General features: G+C 50.0%; 1 protein-coding gene across 12 annotated transcripts in view; it reads left to right on the top strand.

Annotated features, from left to right (window-relative positions):
* Window positions 1–13,884, top strand: part of PACS2 (phosphofurin acidic cluster sorting protein 2) — a 226,521-nt gene that overhangs the window by 171,000 nt on the left and 41,637 nt on the right. For all 12 annotated transcript variants that reach the window (XM_043491455.1, XM_043491452.1, XM_043491451.1 and 9 more), the window contains one exon: window positions 12,530–12,665. In XM_043491455.1, the coding sequence (XP_043347390.1) occupies window positions 12,530–12,665 (136 nt within the window). The remainder of the gene's footprint in view (window positions 1–12,529; window positions 12,666–13,884) is intronic.

The following is a 13,884-nucleotide window of genomic DNA, read 5'->3' as shown; positions in this document are numbered from 1 at the left end:
GATTCCTCCCAAACCTCCCAACTCCTGGTCAGACACAGGAGGAGTTGACCTGGACTGTGGGTTCATGAAAATGGCCAAACTGAGGGCTGCTGTGAAGTTCCAAGGCAAGCAAATCCGCCAATAAGCACATGACACACCAAGGTAGAGGAGGAACTTTATCACATCAGGTGATGGATACTCCGGTGCCGGATGACACTCAAAGCACCGCACTGGCTTAGTCCTGTCTGGAGGAGCTGATTGAGGCCCCGCCCCCTCGATCCCGCAGGAGGATTACCTGGCTCACCAAGACCTCCTAAAAAGGGTGTCAGCGAGCCTCCACCTGCAGGCTGAGGAGATGGAAGGGTCCTCAGACTCCCTGTTCAATGTGCTGTCCCCTTCAGCACCGGGCAGGGTGGCCTTGCCACTCCATGAAGGGGTGGCAAGAATTTCAAATGCCCTGTGGCAAACACAAGCCTTGTTGGCTCCCATCTCTAAAAAGGCGGAGCGCAAGTACTCTGTATCCACGAAGGGACCATGAGTATCTGTATACCCACCCGGCACCCAACTCCTTGATGGCTGAGTTGGTCAACCACAGGGAGTGGCAGGGGCAACCAGCCCCGACCCCCAAGAACAAAGTCTCTCGGAGGCTGGATACTTTCGGGAGAAAAGTTTATTCGTCGTCAAGCTTTCAGCTATGAGTAGCAAACCATCAGGCTCTCCTGGGTCACTATGAGTTTAACCTCTGGGAATCCCCAAGTTTGAGGACTCCCTCCGGGAGAGCAATAAGAAGGAGTTTAAGGTGCTCGTGGAGGAAGGGATTGCGGCCATAAGGGCATCCCTGCAGGCTGCTTCGGATGCAGCAGACACTGCCGCACAGTCCATGGCCTCATCGGCATCCGTGAGACGAGCATCGTGGCTTCTGCTCTCCAGCAAAGCGCAGTCGTCAATGCAGGATCTCCTTTCGATGGGAAGGCTTTGTTTTCTGAGGAAACAGACACACGTCTGCATGGCATGAAAGACTCCCGCACGACCCTCCAGACCTTGGGCCTCTATGTCCCTCCTCTGGCAAAACCCAAGTTCAAGCTGCAGCAGGCTCCTGCCTAGGCTGCCCTTCCGAAGTACGAGGCCGCCCACAAAAATCAGCGGGACTATAGAAAGTGCCCATAGCGGCATTCCCGGTCTGCCCCCAGCCTGGATCTTCTAAGGACAAGCAGGCGGGCAAAAGGCGCTTTTGACGGGATGCTTGGGGGTACCCTGCCAGTTCTCAGCAGGGACCTATCCCCAGTAAAGCTTCTTTTCTCCAATCGGTTGTGTACTTTCCTCCCAGAATGGTTGTGGCTCACCTTGGACCAATGGGTCCTCAACACCATCTCCCGAGGTTACATCCTTCAGTTTACCTCCTCCCCGCCCAACCGCCCCGTCCCTTCTGGAGGACCCCTCTCACGAGGCCCTGCTCAAGTAGGAGGTGGGGCAGCTCCTGGACCTAGGAGCCAAGGAGTTACTGGGCAGTGGGTATTACTCCCAGTATTTCCTTATCCCAAAGGCCAAAGGGGGGGCTCAGGCCCATCATGGACCTGCAAGGCCTGAACCAGTACATGGTGAAACTCAAGTTCCACATGGTTTCCCTGGCCTCCATCATCCCCTCCCTGGACCCCAGGGACTGGTATGCTGCCCTCGATCTGCAGGACACATACTTCCACATCCACATATTCGAGGGGCACAGACGCTTCCTCCATTTTGTGGTGGGACAGAGTCACTACCAATTAATGGTCCTACCATTTGGTCTGTCCACTGCCCCTCGAGTCTTTATAAAGTGTATGGCGATGGTAGTGGCCTACCTCGGATGGAGGGGGGTCCAAATATTCCCATATCTCGACGACTGGCTAGTCAATGGCATCTGCAGGTCACAGGTGAGGGATCATGTGGCATTCCTCCTGTCCACATGTACTGCACTGGGCCTGTTGATAAACAATACCAAGTCCATGTTAGTCCCGGTCCAACACAGAGTTTAGCAGGGTGCTACTGGATGCAGTGTCGGCCGGGACCTCTCTCCCACCAGACAAGTTTGAGACCCTGAAAGGGCTCATTGACTCTGTCACAAGCTTCCCCGTGACGACAGCCAGGGTTTGCCTGCACCTGCTGGGTCACATGTCTGTGTGCACATATGTGGTCCGTCACGCCAGACTCAGAATGTGGCCTCACAGTTCTCCCAGGCCACGGCCAGAATGGACAAAGTCCTCACCATGCCGAACTCGGTGATCACCTCCCTGCGGTGGTGGTCCATCCCAAACAACATGCTCCAAAGGGACCCATTCAGGGAGAGGGCCCCATCATTGGAACTGGTGTCTGACGGATCGGACCTGGGTTGCAGGGCCCATGTGGTGAACTTTCAGACCCAAGGCCTGTGGTTTATACAAGACCTACCCCATCATATAAATGTCAAGAAACTCAAGGTGGTGTGACTGGCGTGTATGGCCTTCCGCTCGCACCTGGAGGGCCAGATAGTCAGGGTCATCACAGACAACACAGCCTTGATGTTCTATATCAACAGACAAGGCGGGGCCCGATCCTCTGCCACAAAGACCTCTGTCTGTGGGACTTCTATATAGCCCACGACATCTACTTAAAAGCCTTTCACCTGCCGGGCACCCGGAATATGGTGGTGGATCTCTTGAGCAGGGATTTTTCCTTTCAGCACGAGTGGTCTCTACATCCAGAAGTATCTCACCAGCTCACCCAAGTGGACTTATTTGCAACCCAGCAGAACCGACGATGCCCCCAGTTCTGCTCCAGGGGGACCTAGGGAAGGGTGCTATCTCCGGTGCCTTTCCCCTATCCTGGTCAGGTCAGCTCCTCTATGCCTTTCCTTCATTCCCTCTGATCAGCAGGGCCCTGGAGAAAATAAAGACGGACAAAGCCAGGATCCTCCTCGTTGCCCTGGCGTGGCCCCGGAAACACTGGTACGGTACCCTCTCGGGGCTGGCTGTAGCTCTGCCATGGCAGTTGCCGCTCCACCCGGACCTGCTTTCAGGACCAGGGCCACCTTCTCCATCCCAACCTAGTAACACTTCACCTCACGGCGTGGCTGCTCAGTGGCTAGGAGGCGAGAAAAGGGCATGTTCTGAACAGATTCAGTGCCTCCTCCTTGAAAGTAGACGGTCCTCCACTCACTGCTCCTATGTGGCAAAGTGGTCTCGGTTTTTGAGGTGGGTGGCAGGCCAGGGTGTTTCCCCGACAGCAGCATCGATCCAGCTTATCTTTGATTACCTCCTTCACCTGAGGGCCCAGGGACTGGCACCCTCGTCAGTTAGGGTGCGCTTGGCGGCCATATTGGCCTTTCGTCCCCCAGTGCAAGGGCACACGGTGTTTTCCCATGCTATGATCAGCTGGTTCCTTAAGGGTTTGGACCGTCTCTACCCATATTCCAAGCCCCTGGTTACACAGTGGAACCTAAACCTGGATCTGGCTTGTCTCACGGGGGCCCCGTTTGAACCACTGACCACATGTTCCTGGTCACACCTCTCGTGGAAGGTGGCCTTCCTGGTAGCTATCAGGTTGGTCCAGGTGGGTCTCGGAGCTCAGGGCCCTAATCTCCAAACTGCTGTATACGTTTTTTCATAAGGACAAGGTCCAGCTCCGTCCACACCCCGCGTTCCTCCCGAAGGTCGTCTCCGCCTAGCACATGGGTCAGGACATATTTCTGCCAGTCCTCTGCCCCAAGCCTCACGCGACTATTGAGGAACGCCGTCTCCACATGCTCGATGTGAGGCGATCTCTGGTTTTCTACCTCAAGCGGACCAAGCCATTCAGAAAGTCTTCGCAACTGTTCGTCGCCTCAGCTGAGCACACGAAGGGTCGGCTGATTTCCACTCAGCAGCTTTCCAAGCGGATCACTTCATGCATCCGTTCCTGTTATGAGCTGGCGGGGGTTCCCCCCTACCAATTGTGAGGACACGCTCGACTTGGGCGCAGGCCTCGTTGGCTGCCTTCGTGGTCTATGTCCCCATCCAGGACATTTGTAGGGCTGCCACGTAGTCTTTGGTTCATACATTCACCTCGCAGTATGTAATCGTCTCCCAGGCCAGGGATGATGCCGGGTTCGGCAGGGTGGTACTCCATCCCAAGAACTTGTGAACTCCTACCCACCTCCAACAGACATAGCTTGGAATCACCTATTGTGGAATACACATGAGCAATCACTCAAAGAAGAAAAGACAGTTCCTTTTCCATAGTTGGTGTTCTTTGAGATGTTGTTTATGTCTAGTCCACATCCCACCCTCCTTCCCCTCTGTCGGAGTTGTCTGGCAAGAAGGAACTGAAGGTGGAGGGGGGGGAGTGCAGCCCTCCTTATACTGCTCCAGGCAGGTGCCGCTCCAGGGGTCTTGGGGTGGGGGGGGTGGGCGCTCCCCCCTACAGGTACTGCTAGGGGGAAAACTTCCGGCACCGGTGCACGTGGCAAGCATGCACATCTATTGTGGAATAGACATGAGCAACACATCTCGAAGAACACCAGTTACGGAAAAGGTAACTGTCTTTTACGTATACAATAAAATCATAACATGCATTCTAGAGCCTAGACTTAATGAACAAGAGACTTGTGTCTTGCAAAGTATTACTCACCCCAAATCCTTGCAGCGCTTTACAGCCAGGCATGGCTGTGATCCCCTTTTACCTAGACAAGCATGTTTGTCAGTTTGCCTCCTCTGTGAACTATTCAATGTGTCCCTTTGTGCTTCAAGATATAGCAGACCGATCCGATGTCTGTGTTTGTCAATAGGACATCCTCCTGCTGTTTGTTCCTTCCTCTAGGTTTTGCAATTTCTAACTTGGCACCTCGTTCAGTGTGCAAATAGGCCTACGGTGTGTGGCATACATACACAAATGGCCAGACAGCAGGAGAGGCCTGTTACTGCCTGCCTGAAAGGAATTATCTAAACAGACTGGCACCTCCTGGTGACCTGCCTCAACTCCAAGACCTTGAGAGCATAATTTTCAGTATAGATATATAGCTCCTTTACCATTATCCATACACACATTTCACAATGATTATGGCAACCAGTGGGCTACTGGCTCTCAGTAGCGATCTCACATGCCACCCTTCAGTGAACTATTATGCAGATACTCAACCCTGGGGATCCCTGTAAAGCCCTGTGCAACCCCGGACCCTCTGCCAGTTGGCACCAATGTGTGCCTAGGTCATACTTTCCCAGGAGGAAAATATCTTGGCCTCTGAGTCCAACTGTGCAAGGCTCATAGGGCAGGAGAGAATAAAGCTGATCTGTCAGCACACATGAAAAATGATAGTTTTAGCGTTACTGCATCAGCCTGACTCTTTGGGTCCTCTATAGAGCTGGACGGGAGCACTGGGCCCTGTTGGGGGAATAAAGAAGCTCCCATTTGTAGCTCTGAAAGGCTGTGAGATACCTGACTGTAGCACTGACATGTTAATGTCTAGAGAAGCTGCACTCATTTGGCTGCACCAGCCATGTCCTGGGCCTCTGGGGGGGGCGGGGAGGAGAGCCCACGCCAGGGAGTGGCAATATGGAGCAGGTCTCTGGGAGGCAGCAAATTTTTCAAATTGCATCAATTAGGAGTTCCCAATTCGCTCCAGGCAAATGTATTAGTGGGGGATGAGGTGGGAAGTGGGGGTGCGAGTGCATGTGCTTGCACGTAACGTCAAGTGTAGAACACCCATCTCTGAAAGCAGGCCATTCACACCAGGCAGCAGCAATAAAGAGCTCAGATGCGGCTTTTAGAATTCACCTTAACGTCGTTGTGGGGCTGGGCTACATACAAACATACACCAATGTAGCTAATTTACTTGGAATTAACAATGTCCATTAAAACAAAACATTCTTAATCCTAAATGAACGGCCACACAGGCCTTGTCTACACAACGGAGTTAGGTCAATGTAAGGCTGCCTACATTGACCTAACTCTGTAAGCGTCTACGCTAAAACGTAGCTTCCACCGATATAACTCTTCCACTTCACCAACTGAATAACTCCACTTCTGTGAGGGGGTAGCACTTAAGTCGACGTAGTAAGGTCGACACAGTGTCAGTGTAGACACTGGTTTCAGAGTAGCAGCCGTGTTAGTCTGTATTCGCAAAAAGAAAAGGAGTACTTGTGGCACCTTAGAGACTAACAAATTTATTAGAGCATAAGCTTTCGTGAGCTACAGCTCACTTCATCGGATGCATTTGGTGGAAAAAAGAGGAGAGATTTATATACACACACACACACAGAGAACATGAAACAATGGGTTTATCATGCACACTGTAAGGAGAGTGATCACTTAAGATAAGCCATCACCAGCAGCGGGGGGGGGGGGGGGGGGAAGGAGGAAAACCTTTCATGGTGACAAGCAAGGTAGGCTAATTCCAGCAGTTAACAAGAATATCAGAGGAACAGTGGGGGGTGGGGTGGGAGGGAGAAATACCATGGGGAAATAGTTTTACTTTGTGTAATGACTCATCCATTCTCAGTCTCTATTCAAGCCTAAGTTAATTGTATCCAGTTTGCAAATTAATTCCAATTCAGCAGTCTCTCGTTGGAGTCTGTTTTTGAAGCTTTTTTGTTGAAGGATAGCCACTCTTAGGTCTGTGATCGAGTGACCAGAGAGATTGAAGTGTTCTCCAACTGGTTTTTGAATGTTATAATTCTTGACGTCTGATTTGTGTACATTGCCTGTTGCTGCCTTTCAGAAACCATTCCACAGTGCCTCACATTGGCAGTTAAATCAGTGCAAGTGCTCCTAGCTAGGACACACACTGCCAATACAAGGAGTGTAGTGTGGACGTGTACAACCGATTCAACTGTTACAGTGGCTCTATGTCAAAGTAATTTAGGTCAACTTAATTTTGTAGTGTAGACTTGCCCGTAGACTTATTCTGAACTATCAGGTATGAAATAGAAGTGAGTTTGGTGCATGTTTGCGTAGATACCAGCTCTTACTTGGGCTTCAAAGTTCCAGCCCCCGGCAGGTGCTTGAGAAGGAGATCAGCTGGAGACAGCTTTTCAGTGGTGGTTCCAGCAGCACATCAGTTTGCATTGCGTATTTCTTCATAGCAGGAAAAAACACTCAGCTCTAAAATGTTCTTAACAAAATGACCAGACAACATTGCAGCCAGGATCTGCCGGGATTTTCTTGACTCTGACATTAAGGCTTTTTGGGTGAGTTTTGGGGGGTTTGCCCGTGAAACAATTAGTTTCTCATTTGCAAAGTGTCCTGGAGCCTTCACCCTAGAGCGTTAAACTTGGCAAAGAGACTATACTGGGATTTCAGTAGGCTCTGCTGAATATCTTAGGCCAGGTTTACTATAGGGATTTCTGCTGTCTGCTGCCAGGCCTTGAACTGGGGCTGGGGCTTGTGCTTGTGCACGTCCCTAGCACAGACACAGCCTTATAATTGACCACAGAGCATGTAGAGTGATTTTTCTTTCCCTTAAATTTTTTTGCCCAAACTATGCGAATCAGTGACAGTTGACGCCAGCTTTCCTACCATAGTCAATTGCAATATAAATAACCCGGTTCAAAAAAGGCAGTTTGTTTGTCACGCTGGGAAGGACTGTTTTACACCTCACCCATGACTCAAATGGTATGAAGAATTGTATTCAAACTTTAAACCTGTGGGGAGGGTGGGTTTTATTAAAGGGATGATTTTAAACCAGCACCATTGTGGCTATGTTATGCTGATTGTTAAACCTGGCTCATACTGATAAATATACAGAGAGAACCAATTTTAAACTAAGGCCATATCTACACTACCGCATCTGCCAACAAAAGTTATGTCACTCAGGGTTATGAAAAAACACACCCCTGAGTGACATAAGTTTTGCTGGCATAAGTGGTAGTGTGCGCAAAGCTATGTTGTCAGGAGAGCTACTACTGCCTGGTGGTTTTATGATGATGATGGGAGAGCTCTCTCCTGCCAGCATAGAGCGACTATATGAGCAGCAATCTTACAGTGGGGGCAGCTGCATCAATAAAGCTGTGCCAATGTAAGCTTGCTAGTATAGACATGCCCTAATAAGTGTCCCAGCCAGGGGTTTGCACTGGCTTAACTAAATCTGTTTTCTAAAGTGCTATATACTAAACTGATGCAACTTCTATGTAGGCAGGACCCAAGCCAGAGAGATTTTACCCCAAAATGTGGATGTCTGGCAAATTCTGCACATGTTAACACGGGAAACTGTCTTGCAATCTTAACTAGAGCTCTGCATGCTTTGTTGGTTCTGTAGACCAAGCTTATAGCACACCCCCAGGGCTCCTGTATCCCTCCATTCCCACCCCCCACAAAATCCCTGGGTGCCACCTTCCCATCCCCCTGTTTCAGATACTCCCTGCAGCCTCCCACGCCCTTATGCCAGGAGATCTCTATGCCACCATTTCCCACCTGCACATATGTTAGGGGTTGACCCCTATGCTCCATACCAGGATCCTGCACTGTGGTCCCATTCCCCCACTACCACCACCACCACCACTAGGGATTCTGTGTTCCCCTTTCCCCCATGCCTGAGGATCTGTCTGCACCTCCCCACATTCTTCTTCTTTCTCCTCTTCTCTTTCCGGGGGTCAGTATTTTTAAACTCTCCGGGGAAGATGGGCTGATTGGAGATAAAGGGTATTGTGCTGAAATGTGCTAGTGGCTGCCCTTAGCCAGCACTTTCAGAGGTGCCTGAACCTGCTAGCTTTGCTAACCAGATACCAGGGGGACCCTGTGCCATTTCTCCCATTTCGGCTTTCTGATTTTCACCAAAATCAATAGGCTTCAGGCCACTGATACTTAGAATATGCCTTGAAATTTTGGAATTTAAATGCCACATCTGATCAAAGTTATTGTGTTACATGCGGAGAAATGCCATTAAATGGAGTGTGGTAATATCTTGTATTGCACCAACTTCTGGTGGTGAGAGACAGCAAGCTTTTGAGCCACACCGTCAGGTCTGGGAAAGGTGTCACAGCTAAATACAAGGTGTAACAGATTGTTTAGCATAGGCAGTTAGCATATATTGTAAGAGACCATTTAAGGTGGAATGACCTGCTAACACCTCTGTTGTCATAGGACAAAAAGGGGGGGGGGGTTTGGTGGTGTACCTCATCCACCTCACTGAATGCCCCAGTAACTCTGTGGGTGAAACCAGACAATCACTCACCAGCAACCACACAACAGAACCACTAACCCAGGAACCTACCCTTGCAACAAAGCCCATTGCCAACTCTGTCCACATATCTATTCAGGGGACACCATCATAGGGCCTAATCACATCAGCCACACTATCAGAGGCTCGTTCACCTGCGCATCTACCAGTGTGATATGTGCCAGCAATGCCCCTCTGCCATGTACATTGGTCAAACTGGACAATCTCTATGTAAAAGAATAAACGGACACAAATCAGACTTCAAGAATTATAACATTCAAAAACCAGTCGGAGAACACTTCAGTCTCTCCGGTCACTCAATTACAGACCTGAAAGTGGCTATCCTTCAACAAAAAAAAACTTCAAAAACAGACTCCAAGGAGAGACTCCTGAATTGGAATTAATTTGCAAACTGGATACAATTAACTTAGGCTTGAATAGAGACTGGGAGTGGATGGGTCATTACACAAAGTAAAACTATTTCCCCATGTTATTTCTCCCCCCCACTCCACCCCCCCCCCCCACTGTTCCTCAGACATTCTTGTTAACTGCTGGAAATGGCCCACCTTGATTATCACTAGAAAAGGTTTTCCCTGCCCCCTCCCGCCCACTCTCCTGTTGGTAATAGCTCACCTTACCTGATCACTCTTGTTACTGTGTGTATGGTAACACCCGTTGTTTCATGTTCTCTGTGTATATAAATCTCCCCGCTGTATTTTCCACTGAATGCATCCGATGAAGTGAGCTGTAGCTCACAAAAGCTTATGCTCAAATAAATTTGTTAGTCTCTAAGGTGCCACAAGTACTCCTTTTCTTTTTGCAAATACAGACTAACATGGCTGCTACTCTGAAACCAGACAATCACTGCGCTGTCAGATGAACTCACACAGGAAAGCGATAAAGACAAAAATATCACATCACCGGTGGGTGAACATGTCTCACAGAGCGATCACTCTGACCTTTCAGTCCTCACCCTCAAAGGAAACCTGCACAACACTTTCAAAAGACAAGCCTGGGAGCTTAAATTCATAACTATGCTACACAGACACTATGGCTGTCTACACTGCGCATCTTACAACAGCACAGCTGTGCCGCTACAGCTGCATCATTGTAAGGTTCAACGTGTAGCTGCTCTTTGTTGCTGGGAGAGAGCTCTCCCAGCAACAAAATAAAACCACCATTAACGAAGGGCAGTAGCTTTGTCTTTCGGAGAGCGTTTCCCGCCAATGAAGCGCTGTGCACGCTGGCGTTTTTGTTGGTGCAACTTATGTCAGTTGGGGAGCTTCAAACCCCTGACGGACAAAAGTGCTAGTGTAGACAAAGCCTAAAAATCATGGACTGAACAGAGACACTGGACACTAACCCATGTTTTTTGTCCTATGATTGCAGAGGTGTTAACAGGCCACTTCACCTTGAATGGTCCCTTGCAATATGTGCTATCTATTCTAAACAATCCATTTCACCTTGCATTTAGTTGTGAGGCTGGAAATATGTTTCCCAGACCTGAAGAAGAGCTCTGTGTAGCTCCAAAGCTGCTCTTTCACCCACAGAAATTGGTCCAATAAAATACATTCCCTCCCCCACCTTGTCTCTTTAACACCTAGGGACCAGCATGGCTATGACAGCACTGCCAGGGCTGTCCCTACCCATACACAAAGTAAGCAGCTGCATGCTGCTCCAGCCCCTGCTCTGCCTCTTCCCCATGGCTCTGCCCCGCTCCGCCCCAGCCCTGCCCTCACTCCAGCCCTTCCCCTGAGGACTGCAGCAGGGGTTGGATTCCCTGCACTCACCAACGGTGGTAAGTGGAGCGACCCGGCCCCAGCCCACTCCATGCTGCCAGTGAGTGCTGGGGGCGGTTCCCCCGCCCCTCAAGCCCTGAGTCTGGTAGCCAGGGGAGCAGAGCGGAGTGGGCTGGGGCTGGGTTGCTCTACTTCCCGCCACCCTGTGAGTGTGGGGTCAGGCCTGCCCTGCACTCACCAGGCAGCAGGAAGTGGAGTGACCTAGCCCCAACCCGCTCCGCTCCGCCAGCTTGTGCTGCGGGGTGGTTTCCCCCTTGCCCCCCAAGCCTGCTCTGCGGAGGCCTGGAGCCAGCTCCTTCTCCCCCCAAGGAGGCCTGGGGCCCCACACAGCCCCCTCATGGGGGGGCTGCATTAATGCCTGTTGCCATGGCTCTGCCGCCATGTTGCATATTTAAGTCTGCCAGCACCCTTGGAGATAGGTAAGTATTAAAGCAGCCTGAAAGATGGGGTGCAAAGGCCCAGCAATTAGGTGACTTACCCAGGATCACACAGCAAGTCGGAGTCAGAGTTGGGAATAGAACTCAAGTGCCCTAAATCTGTCCTTCAGATACGGGGCAAGACGACAACTCATACTCCACAGTCCCTGATGTTTGTCTACTGCACATCCTTCCACGGCGTGCCTGTACCCATTGTTCTCTGTGTATAAGAGCCTTCTCCTCTGCATCTCTTCCCATCTGGAATAGCATTCCCATGTCTCTACTTCCAGATGCCTCTCATCTGAGGCCTCATATGGAAGCATCTCATCTTCATGCCTCTTAATTTCTCTCTCTTGGCTGTTGTACTAATTCCTCAGAAAGCTTTGGGAACAGGCTGCATGTTGTAACACCAAATTGCTCTTGTACATGGTGGAGCCTTCTGTGAAAGAGAATCAAAGCTCTTTACAAATGTGAAGATGGGGTGCGGACTCCACAGGGCTCCCCTTGTGGAGTTTCCTCCTAATTCCTCCCATTAGGAGAGGGGGATTTGCCCCCCACCCATGCACTCGCTTTCAATTAAAGCAAGGGGTTGGCTCCTAAACCATGTGGACACTACCTTGTCCTAGTGGTACAGGACCATCCACCTAACCCTCCTGTGCATTTTCACTGCCTCCTCCCCCCTTTTAAGAGAAGTTCTTAGCAGAGGGGGTTCCATGGACAAGCTAACAAGCATGTTACCTTTGTGTGGATTCCCTGCCGGGGTTGAGGGAACGATGCATGTTCCTCCAACCTTCCCCTCCCTGACCCGACCCACTTACTACACAAGAATCTTAGCTCCTGCAGAGAGCCCTGGGAGGGCTGTGGAAGTGGCTGGCCATCTCCCTTCTGCAGTGGAGCTGAGATCTGCATACAGTGTGTTTCCTGTAATGAGCTGGGGGAACAATCTGGCCCTAGATGACTCTGCTTCCCAAACCACCAGCGAGATCAGTAAATGGAACAGTAACCTCATTTGACAGATGGGGAAACAAGTTAGATGAGTGGCCCGGGGGTGCCTTGAAACAGCGGCAGGAAGAGACAATGGCCTAGGCGTAAGACTGGGATCTGCCAAGAGAGAGACTACACTGCGCGGTGTTCACCAGCAGGATAACCCAGGTGACGAACATAGACAAACGGTTTGACTCATTCTCTTTAAGGTGATTCCGATGACGCAGCTCCCTCTAGTTCCAGTGTCCTTTCCTCTACCCCGCCTTCTGTGTCTCCTGCTGTGAAGGAAGCTTCCCCCACCCCACCTTCCTCGCCATCTGTCACGGGCAGCTTCTCTTCCTCCAGGTAAAGCACCTTCTGCCTCTTTTTTTCTCTCCCTGTATTATCCAAAATACAGTAGAAATGAAATCTCTTTGTAAGGAATACTGCAGCCCTACTTCCCCCACGTGCAATTCCCATCTCGTCAGTCATCCCTTTACATTCTTTTAGCCTATTGCCCTGTGGAGATTAACCCTGCTTCACTTCAGAGGAATTAACTTGTGGATATTGGGAGGGATCAGGAACTGATGGGATGGTCATAGGGGCTTCATGGGGGTCAGGCTGCATTTTCTTTGCTGCGTTTGGCTGGGAGGGGGTCTGGTCGTTTGGCAGAGTGCTTGCCTGCATACGTTCATCTGTAGCACTCTCTGAGGATACTCGTCTGCAGTTTTACCTCAGGTTCTGTTAGTGTCCTCAAACGGGAGTCTTGTCTTGGAGGTCTCCAGTTAGCCTGGAGACCTAATACATCATGTCTTGGAGAATGTGTAGAAAGCGGGTATTTCTGTGGGCCTCCTGGTGTACTGCCTTTGGATTTTAGTAAAGTATTTGATACCGTCAATCTTAATTCAAGAATAATCCATGTGATCGTAACTACTGGAGCAAGGGTCATCACAAAGGATAACAGGACACCCCTGGAATCCATGTTAGGGTCTGGCCTTATTAATGTCCTGGATGGAGACACTCCCTGTATTCATACAGCACCTTGCACAGTGGAGCCTCTTTCTGACTGGGTCCTTGAGGTGCTGCACAATGCAAAGAAATAACAATGGTCTAGGAGGAGGAAGTAAGAAGCACGTTAATGAAATTTGCAGATGATACTAAATCTGGGAAGAGCTGTGAAGACCAGTCCAATAAATAAGAGGGACCAAGGAAGATTAGAAGCATGGGGAGATTAAACTTGCTTTGAAAAATGGAAGCTAACAAAACTAGGAGCAAATAATCCAGAATACTCAGTGGGAGAGAGGGAATTAGGAGACAGTAAATGCAGAAGGACCTGGGGCATGTTAATGGAGACTAAATTGAATGAGTTTTGTCGTGCAATAGAGCAGCAAAAAGCCAATGTAATTTTGGGCTGGATACACAGATCTCATCCTGAGCTGGGATGTATCAGACCAACTCAGTACAGCTGTGATGCAGCTATGGAATCAGTCAGTTTGGGCTTCTTCAGTACTAAAGATATGGGAAAAATTTGAGAGAAGAGCAACACAAAATTGAATTATCAATAGCTCAGAACCATAGGATGTTG

This window comes from Dermochelys coriacea, chromosome 8, assembly GCF_009764565.3.
Source record: "Dermochelys coriacea isolate rDerCor1 chromosome 8, rDerCor1.pri.v4, whole genome shotgun sequence".
NCBI lineage: Eukaryota > Metazoa > Chordata > Testudines > Dermochelyidae > Dermochelys > Dermochelys coriacea.
Note: the sequence above shows the minus strand (reverse complement) of the source record. Positions and strands in the feature narration are given on the sequence as shown.